Source organism: Ambystoma mexicanum, chromosome 3p, assembly GCF_040938575.1.
Source record: "Ambystoma mexicanum isolate Mex_15411 chromosome 3p, UKY_AmexF1_1, whole genome shotgun sequence".
Taxonomy (NCBI): domain Eukaryota; kingdom Metazoa; phylum Chordata; class Amphibia; order Caudata; family Ambystomatidae; genus Ambystoma; species Ambystoma mexicanum.
The window spans coordinates 57,244,207-57,254,739 of record NC_090925.1 but is presented as its reverse complement, the minus strand read 5'-3'; the positions used below and the strand labels follow the sequence as shown (position 1 = coordinate 57,254,739).

General features: G+C 46.9%; 1 protein-coding gene across 1 annotated transcript; it reads right to left on the bottom strand.

The window, feature by feature from the left end:
* Window positions 1-3,500: 3,500 nt before the first annotated feature.
* Window positions 3,501-4,121, bottom strand: LOC138579736 (putative uncharacterized protein DDB_G0292636). The gene has a single exon (XM_069649974.1). The coding sequence runs from the start codon at window positions 4,119-4,121 to the stop codon at window positions 3,501-3,503; it is 621 nt and encodes a 206-aa protein (XP_069506075.1).
* Window positions 4,122-10,533: the final 6,412 nt, after the last annotated feature.

The window sequence follows — 10,533 nt, the reverse complement described above, 5'->3', positions numbered from 1 at the left end:
CCCAACAAGGAGGTGGGATCTTTTTAGTGGTATTGCGAGCCCTGATTTTAGCAATTTTTTGACATCAAGAAAATGAATTCCCAAACAGCTCTGGGTTGCTTTTGACAATCAGTATTGCTATTTCCAAGTGGTTCCAGGCTACTGTGTGTGTAACCCAATGGTAGTTTTAGGCAGTGACCTCCTGTATTAACACTGACATAGGCAAAAATGGATTTCAGCCTATTTTTCATGTTTTCCCTGCGCACTTCCTGGTGATTTCTGGCCAGCAGCATGCTTTCCAGTGGCCATTCTGATGTTTCCGCTGTCAGTAATGGACAATGATGTTGTAGGGCTTGGATGTATGGGTTGAAACATCCCACAGAGGTATTTGCAGCCGTAGGGATGGGGGCAATGTGTACCAGCTGGATGACAGCCCTATATTCAAAGCCGACGGCTGAGGTGATGGTTAATGAGATCGAGTCACAGAACTTCCCCTTACAGTGAGGCACGCGCCAAAGATGCCCACTCTCCCCGTTGATCTATGAACTTGTTATGGAGCCATGGACGGCGATGGTCAGAGATACTGAGGGGATCAGTGGGGTCCAGGTGGGGGGGTGGCCTGCAAGATTAGTCTGTTTGCTGATGATGCCCTGCTCTATATCCGTAGACCATCTCACTCAGTCTCACCCTTGCTTGAAAGTTTGAAGCAACACACGAGGCTATCTGGGTTTAAAGTCAATCTGGGTAAATCAGTGATCTATCCAGTGGGGGGACTGTCGGAAGGGGAGAGGGAGTACATTGCGGGTTGCTGTTTAAGGTGCAAGAAGACACCTTTTGCTACCTTGGGATCCAGATGACTCACCGCTTTGAGGACCTCTTCCCCGAGAATTTCCTCCCTCTGTGGTCAACCATAAAGCAGGATTTGGAGAAATGGTTGAAATCGGGATTGTCGTGGATGGCACACATAAATTGCATAAAAGATTGTGGTGCTTCCCAAATTCTTGTTTTTTTTTTCAAATTATGCCCATACGGTTTCCCGCATCATTCTTCGCGGAGGTGAAGGTGGCTATGCTGAGATTCCTCGGGGCGGGGGCCAGCCACAGGGTTTCTTACAAGACATTGATCTTGCCGAAGGAGGAGGGGGGACTGGGGTTCCCTGACCTGGCAACGTATCATAAGGAGACCCAACTCCGGGTCCTGATGGATCACTTTGACCCACTCTCAAATAAGCAAAGGGTGTTAATGGATAACAAAATACTGGTCCGGTCACATTAGATGAATGGCTATGGGTTCCTAGAGCCTGTATCCTGAAGAGCGTGTTGCATCACCCGATTTTGGAGGTCCTGTGGTCCATATGGAGGGAGGGTGGGGACAACAAGTGGCTTATAATGTGGCCTTCACCCTTGAGTTGTGTTTGGGCCCCCCTACGATGGACGGGATTGAAGAGCCACTGGCATTCCAGTCCTGGTACAAGGCTGGTCTAAGTAGGGCAGGGCTGATGTGGGAGGGGGACACTTCCAACTCCTTGAACAGGCTGTAGGAGGCTCTGGGACTCCACAAGCTATCGCCTTTCCGCTTCCGACAACTGAAAGGGGTCCTGATGGAGGGCAGGTGGGGGGGAAACCTGAGGAGGTAGCAGACGAGCTTCGAAAGTTTCTTGATCACACAGAAGGGATCCAAGGGGCTCATAACCAGATTGTACAAGAGGATCCTCCTGGCGGAACCTAGGGACCCTCTCCCATCGAGAATCAAATGGGGACAGGGTAGGGCAGATGTTGAGGACACCCTATGGGTACAAGTGTGCAGGAGGGCTAACCGCTCTACGAATTCACTCCAGTATAGACACCAGGCCCTAAAGCTGCTGAACAGATGGCATTACCCCCCAAGCGATGATCGCCCGTATGAGGGGGGATATGACCCACACTGTTGAAAGTGCCACCAGGAAAAGGGGGATTATATTCACATGTGGTGGGCTGCTCGAGGGTCCAGGCGTACTCGAGGGAGGTCTTGTTTTGGATAAAGGGGGTTGATGGGATTCAGATGGAGTTCTCGCCATGGCTTCTCCTGATTGGGGTAACCATGGTGGAGGAGCCGGATCTGGAACAGGAACACATGATCCGGATCATGATGGTCGCTGCTATATGTTGCCTGGGCCAACTGTGGAAAAACCTGTGAATGCCGGTTGAAAGGGAGTGGGTGTCAAAGATCCGAGCTATTTATGACATGAAATATCTCACTCATCTTCTCAACGAGTCCAGGTCTGACATTGAAGGCCTGTGGCTCCCTTTTTTTTGTGAAATATGGGCGATGAGGTTGACAGGGAAGAGAAATGGGATGGAGGGAGGAGGATACCCGGCCACCACGGGGGAAGTCAACGTGCTCTACACATTATCAGGGTCCCTGCTGAACGAAGAAAACTTTAGGGGGGGGGCTCTCTGATTCACAGACAAGTGTACTCTGGTGACATCTGGTTGGGAATGAGACACCATCCTTTTGTTTGTGCTTGGAGGAGGTAACTACACCTCACTGCAAAAGAGGGTGGGCCAGTGGTAGGGGAGGGCTTAATTGTAGTGGTTATATGTGAAGGCTCTATTGCTGACCTATGTTGTTACAAACACAATGCCAATAAAATTAATTTTGAGAAGAGTCCATGAGTAAGGTGTATGGTTAACATCTCAATCATGAAGATGGCATACTTCTGTGGGGGAACCATACTGGCAGCTGTTTTAAGGGGCTGTGGGATGCCACTTGTGTGAAAAGGACTGCATTTGGCAACAAGGCGTGCAGAGGAGGAGGAGGGGAGAGAATGAGTGATATCTGAAGGGCAGAGAAGAGGGGAGCCTTGATTTCAGGTTCTGTGTCTTGTCAGCGATGACCACCTGGAGTTGTTACACAGATTCTGTGAGGGGGCAGCAGAAAGGGCGGCAGAGTTGGGTTTAATGAGATAATGGTGGACTTTAAACTGAGCTGCTGTGTTCCTAATGGCGTTGGCACTAGCCTGGGCAAGGAAGGCATATTTTACTCTGACTATTTCTCATTTGAGAACTCTTTGGTGAATGCAGCAGGAATAGTTGCATGAAGGTAACGGAATTCCCTCCAACAATTAAAATAATAATTAAAATATACAGTTTTATTTAAAAACAAAATCCTGATATAAAGATCATTATCGAGTCCTTCCTCACTCTAATGTAATAGTTTTGGCATACAGGTGGCGCTTAAATATACAGCTCTATAAAAACCATTCCCTGCTATAAGGATCATTCGCTAAATCACTAAATCACACAGTCAAATGCGCACATCCAAATTAATATTGAAAAAAACAAATATGAGCATGTCAAACAACTGCAGAGAGAAATTTGAACGTGTGCCTAAATGCTATGTTTATTCTACTTCTGCCTTTAAACAGGAAGCTAATATAACTTTCCTTTACAAATCCATTTTCTTTTACTCCCTAATCTCCTCATTGCCTTTTTGCTTCCTGCACCCAGTTGTATTCCTCCATTTTCCCTGCGGCTTGCAGTCTAATTCCCCTTCACTTCTCCTCCCATCTCGCCCTTTCCTTTCCCATGCCCTTTCCCTTTCGCTCTTCCTTTACCAGCTCCTTTCCCCTTCCCTTTATGCTCATTGTCTTTTGCATGTTCTTTCCCTTTCTCACTCCTCATCTCTTCTCCTTTCCCCTTCCCTTTATGTTCATTGTCTTTTGCATGTTCTTTCCCTTTCCCACTCCTCATCTCTTCTCCTTTCCCCTTTCCTTTATGCTCTTTGTCTTTTGCATGTTCTTTCCCTTTCCCACTCCTCATCTCTTCTCCTTTCCCTTTTCCTTTACCTTTCCCCTTTCCTTGACCCTCCCCCTTTGCACTCCTCTTTTCTCTGACTTTCTCTTGCTCCCCAGTTCCAGCCTCTGACTCTCCATCCTCCTCTTCTTCGCTGGATTCTGTGCTTTCTTCGCTGTTGTGCCGTTTCTCTCTTGGTCTTTGCTCTGCTTCTTCCTCTTCCTCATTCTCTTCCACTAATTCTCCTTCAGCCTCGTCTTGGATTGCTTCTTCGATGGCTTGGCGTTTAGGCCTTGGTCCTTGCCCTTCATCTTTGATGACTCGTCCATTGTCAGACTCGGCAGGAACGTGGCTGTCTGGTTTCTCCATCTTGTGATTTCCCAAAAGAAGAGAAGAATCAGAATCAAAAGATGTTCCATAAAGACAGTGAGCTGCAGTGGCATAAAAGCTGCTCAAGTAGGGCCGTGACTCCAGGCCATGTGCTTATTGGAACCTCTTGCCTGTAGCCCACCAGGTCTAGCCCCCGCCCCTCTGTGTAGTCCCTGTACTCTCCACCTCTCCTGGCCATACTGAAGGGGGAGGAGGGTAGGGGTTCCTTCTAATATCTGTTGGAGGACTGAGATGACGCCTTAAACTGATTTACACCTTGAAAATGATGCTCTTCAGGTTTTCATTAAAACTGCTTTTGAAATATGAACAGGAAATAAAACGATGAGGGACTGGAAAGAGGCCACGTGATCAGCTGTGGGGGCAGCTTCTCTGTCTCGACTCAACAACACAGCAGGAAAAATGTTTCCCCAAGGCAGTAATTTGTGCGCTTTTCTATTTATGTATTTAAAAAAAGTAACAGAAAAGGTCCTGTTTCCAGATGGTTTTCAACCACGAGGCAGAGGCTGCTTGTAAGATAAGGTGTGATAATGAGATGGGTGCAGTTTGTTACTTCATAAATAGGATTGTGTAAAGCATGTATTGTGTGCATTACCTAAGCATAATCTCTGAAGCAGGGGAGGGGGCATTACCAGCCATTAATGCCCAAGGCACCCAGATCCTTCGTCACTTCTATGGTCGCAAATACCTAGTCCATTTTCCACATCTGTGGAGGATATCTGTGAGGCGGTATGTCCAGTAGATGCAGCAAGGGGTGCTTGCCCAGGGGTGGGGGGGGGGCAGTGCCCCCCAGAAGCTGGATGCAGGATAGTGTGCTGGCTCCTGGGTGTGACTAGAGGGGCTGAGGGTAAGTTGGGGGCGGGGGGGCAAGACTGGGTTGGAGGTCGTCATGTCCCGGATCAGAAATTGGCAGTGAAACACTTATCAGGGGCTTGCCTATAGGGCCCCTTCCAGGAAGTAAGGCCTGCATTCCGAGCTCCCTGATTGGCTGGGAGGCGATCTGCTTCACCTCTCTAATGTGTGATACTTCTGTGGCCATCAGAAGTACTTTACGAGATAGGCATTTTCTTAGTAAAAAGGGTCATAAAAATCTGGAGAGTGGCGATATTTTGTATTGCATGGGAGAGTGATGTAAACTAGTAGGGAGACTGGAGAGTGGAAGGAGTAGAACCTGGCCTTCAGAGGAGGACTGGCTCAGAGACTGGGGTGGGGTGCAGTACACTGTAATGGCAGCTTAGTAAGGTGCATCCTAGATATTCTTAAAGCCCAGAAGGAGACATTTAAGGAAGGACTTGGACTGCACAGACAGCCAGCCTGTGCTGCAGACTCCATGAGAGGAGGAGGGTGACGAGTGAAGCAGGTTGAATGTCTCTGTTTGGCATCATTGATTACTTTTATAAGGGTGAGAAATAAAAGAGGGGATCAAGGTTTGATATTGATAGCTGTGAGGAAGATGTGAGCCTCAGCGAAGGATGACCGAGAGAATGAGGCAGGATAGCTCAAGAGTGAGGATGAGAGGAAGGAAGCCCTGTTTACAGTTTGCAGTAGACAAATGACATGTTTACAGCTTTCAGCTTCTTCTCCAATCAGCCTTAAACTTACATTTGTGACCTGAATAGTTTATGGAAAAGAGATTCGGTTGAGACTTTGGGGAGTACACAGCAACCTCAAGTGCTCTGATCACTTACACCCCACAAGATGCTGATCACTTGACAAATAACTGGCAACACTCAGGTACATATTTGGAGTTTGTTCCCCCCCCCCTTCACTCTCCCAACCTTTGTCCTCCACCCAACGTGTTTGGGGCATACCTGAAATTTTAAAGTCTGAAAATTCTACTTCTCTTGAAGGAAGATACCTGCAAGGGTTCCCATTGCTGCTGCTTTCTGTGCAGGACTATCAGACTGTATTTGTTTGTTTTTCTGTTTATTAATTTGCATGGCGCACCAAACCTAAGGGTAACTGGGCGCAACAGAGAACAGAATACATGGATACTTAAAACCTTAGCTACAGAGTGAGGCAAAGGTACACATAAGTCATTACAGTTAATAATCTATTCAAATCAATAGATATATTGTACATATATACAAGCAGGCTAGGTTCGATCTTCAGAAATTAGCTATTAAAGGTTAATCTTGGTGGTCTTTGGAATGTAGCCATGTGAGAATATTCCATCTGAAGCTAAAAATATGATTGGCCTATTCTGATGTCAAGTGGAGGAGCATTCCAATACTGGGCCGCCTTAACCGGGAAGCTACTGCCGCCTGTTTTTTTAGCCTGAATTTGGTTATCTGAAGGCAGTAGGAATTGGTAGTTCTGGTGGGGCGTGTCAAAGTTCTTCTCACTATTCTATCCGCAAGATAAAGGCGAGCTGCGTTGTTAAGGGATTTAAAGGTTAGTGAGGCTGTTTTGAGTGAGATCCTGTCGCTAATTTCTGGCCACTTTTGTTCTCTTCTTATATTAGATATGTGTTCTCTCATGGGTAAGTTAAGGGCAGTCCTGATGACAGTGTTTTGCACTATTTGAATTTTGCCAATGATGTATTTGTTGGCTCCCAAGTACAAGGCATTGCAATAGTCAAGTCTGGATAGTATTAGGGTGCTGGCAAGGATGATGCAGTTGGCTTGTGTAAGAAAAGCTTGGCATGCCCTAATGAGCTCACAGGTAAAGGGTGTGGAGGATGCTGGGGAGTTAACTTGTTTCTTAAGCGTCAAGGTTGAGTCAAGGTTAAAGCCTAATGTTTTTATTACCTTAGCTACTGTAATTGCATTGCCATCGATGTTAAATTCAGAGTAATTGGGGCTACGTTTTTTTAGGTTGGCGGCAGAACCGAGGAGCAGGATTTCGGTTTTGTCATCATTCAGGCAGAGGCCGTGAGTAGCCATCCATGCCTGAATGATGAGATATATTTCATTTACCAAGGCCGTATTGGTGACACAATTGTCCGAAAGGGAATGAGGACCTGAGTGTCGTCTGCATAGTTAGTGTAGGTGACACCCAGTCTGTCCAATTTGTCAAATAGGGGCTTGGTAAAAATATTGTACATAGTTGGTGAGACGCAAGAACCTTGGGGTACACTGCAAGATATTTTGATGGGGTCCGCTGATGCCGAAGTGGAGAAAACTCTCATAGTGCGGTTGTCCAGAAATGATTGGACCCAGGCTATGGACTCGTTCGAAAAGTGGGCAGCCGATGCTAAGTGTTTGCACAGGACAGTGTTTCCATCTGATTATTAATTGGTCTTAAAGAAGAGGCATGAAAATGTGAAGATAAGGAGCAGTGAATGTGGCAAGCCTGAACTTGAACACCTGCCTTCATAGGATCTGCTAATTCCTCTCATTCAGTCTGATGTTTCATGCAAACTCACTCCGAAAGCACCCCAATAGCACACAGAAGTGGGACAGTCGCCAGCCATGTGCAGAAGCCACTGCATGGTCATCAGTCACCCTGACATGATTGAGGTATGACAAGGAAATGCCAGCCATACATGTGTCCCCTGCAATCTAGCGCCCAGAAGCTCTCTTCAGTAGAAATAGATGAGAGACTCCATGTGAAGCCCTGGTGGCCATTTCCATGGCATTACTCTGTTTTTGTTGTTATCCTTGTTTGAGTGGAAGCAAGGGTCCAGGCTTTAGTAGGGCCCATTGTGTCACCCTTGGCAGCCTGAACATTTGCCTCAGGGTCCTAACTTACCTAATGCCCTGTTGAAGGCACTCTATTGTAAGCGTGAATGACCCGCCACCAGTGTTAAAGGCCCTGTCTTTACTCTGGTTCATCCTGGGCCACTATTACCTGGGAGGACCATGGCACGTGGCATTGTGGAACTATTGAATGCCATTTTGATGTTGTGCCTTTACAGTTGTACCATGGGTGATGCTGATATTATTAACAGATGTGTAGATACACTGCAGACATTCTCCACAGCGGTGCAGTTGCGAACTGGGGTACATCTTTGTGTGAAGGTCCACATCATTAAAGCGGGAGAGTAGTCCTGTTTGTTTATTGTGTTCCAGTTATCCCAGTGGATTTGAAAGTAGGACACTTCTTAGTGAGAAAGTGAACATTGCTGCAGTAAATAATGAATGAATGAGATTTATCAAGGGTGTGAGGGGAGTTCCATTCCCCTGTGTTCTTGCCTTCGATTCTTATGGGTACACTGAAACAGAGTGTTAGGGTTCTCTGCAGTGAAATCTCCAAAAAAGTCTCTTTGCTGCACTAGGTATCAAAGGACTTAACATGTGGCATCACATTGGCCACTGCCAGTGCCAGCAGCATGGCGACGAGGACAAACGTCATGTCGATGGATGACCCGGCACCGTCTCGGTGTCTGCGGTTGCGAGCGGGAGGAACTCTACTACTTCGCCTGGCGACTTAGAGCAGAATTTACGCTACTCATAGGACCAAGATGAGAGGATAGGATGTCTCCAGCCATCAATTATTGGATTATTCCAGCCCGGCCAATCTAAACGACGACGGATGCTTGTGTCATGGTTAACGGGTGTGTGTGCGAGCTTCAAGTCTGTTATAGGGGTACCCTATGTGAAAGCAACACGTTCATTGCACAGCGTGCTTCTAGGAAAAGGATCAAGGGTCGCCTTCCAATAATGGTTTATCTTGCAGATTCATTTCCATTATTCAGGCTCTTCTCTTCCATTTGAACTGTGTTTATATTTGTGAGTTTGGCATTTGGTCTTACTGCTGCCTGTGCCTGACGCAGGAGCCTTCACAACACACACGTGAAAACACTCCAATACACCTTTCAGTGTATGCCATGAATTGAGTACAACATCATCATCTTCTGATCTTACGTCTTGACTATTGGCATTTGTACCATAGTTATCCACAATGAAATGTTCACTCACGTTTAGTTTTGTCTAATTTGTGGCAATTAAACACCAATGATACGCCAACACTCTTGTATTATAGTACAGCTGGGATGGAGATGACATGTGAGGATGGGCACACAGCTTGGGGGAGTTGGTTGTTTATTTACCTACCCAATGTCTGCCCATGGGTACCCTATTCCTATGGCCATCCCCAACCAGTACCTTGACCTTGCAGGCCCAAACATACCCACCCGGAATGACATCATAATGTGGCCTTCCACTGTTATTTTTAACTGTCTGCAGGGAGTTACTGGCTTAATGGTAGCACTACACACTCTACTGGTTTAATACAAATGTCTTAACCAAGCATGCCTCCAGCCTCCTTTTTTTATATATCTGTTCCTTGCAGTGAAGTCCTGTTAAAAACAGGTATTGATAAATCCACCAGTTGTGGCTTCTTTATAATGATTAGTTAGGCATGTACCAGAGACTGCTATGACATGCCCAGGAACTCACACCATCTCCAGCTGTTGGCATTTTATGAGCAAGTTGCAGCATCGTAACAGGGTCTGGAAAACGCCTATCCCATGCCTAGACCACAGCCAAAAACGATGACTTTGCCAATATCGCTTCTTAAAATGTCAGCGGTCCTACCTGCAAAACTACAAGGTTTCTCCGGTGGTTTTAGACAACGCCCCTGGCCGCACTAAAAACTCTCTCTGACTGCACTCTTGTGTTTGGGCAGCTAAGCAATTCTACAGCAACTGGAACAATTGCTGCTGGCCAGACAGAGCACATGCTGTGCCAATAATATAAAAAGGCCATCATCCTTTCCCCCAGTGTCTAGGAAATAGGTAACATGCGTCTGTGTGGCTCACGGTACATGGTCTGTTCCTTATGACGTCTGTATTTGAGTCACTGGGGAGGTTCCCCACAGATTCCCCCCGGCTCCCATAGTAAGCAACACCCGCCATGCTCTATAAACTTTTAGCATGGCGCTGCGCTGCCCATTATTGTAGCCATCATTTGTGAACTGAAATATCCAACTCACTTTGCAAAAGATGGGCTGTCTAGTGGTGTTGCTCCTGCCTGTGCTCTTGTGCCTATTAACGATGCAAGACATGCGGTTATGCATCCCTGCACATTTGCTCAGTGTCTGTTACTTGTGATACTTTCTGCACGACCATCAACCCCTGAGAAAAGCAGTTGATAGGTGGGCACTTTTATTTTGAATTGTTGCCCCATAAATGACGTGAGCAGGCAGCCGAATTTACCTTAAAATCAAACTACCGGTAGACCACCATGCAAGGTTGAAAGCAGGACCCCAAGTGCCATTTCTGTGATGGCATCATCTGGCATGTCACATGCCCTTGCCCTGCTAGTCAGGTTGAGCTCAGGCAGGTGGACCAGAGGGAGAACATCATGTCATCACTTCACATGTCAGGGGCCCTGCCCTGTTAGTCAGGTTGAGCTCAGGCAGGTAGACCAGAGGGAGAACGTCATGGCACCACTTGACATGTCACGTGCCCTTGCCCTGTTGGTCAGGTTGAGCTCAGGCTGGTAGACCA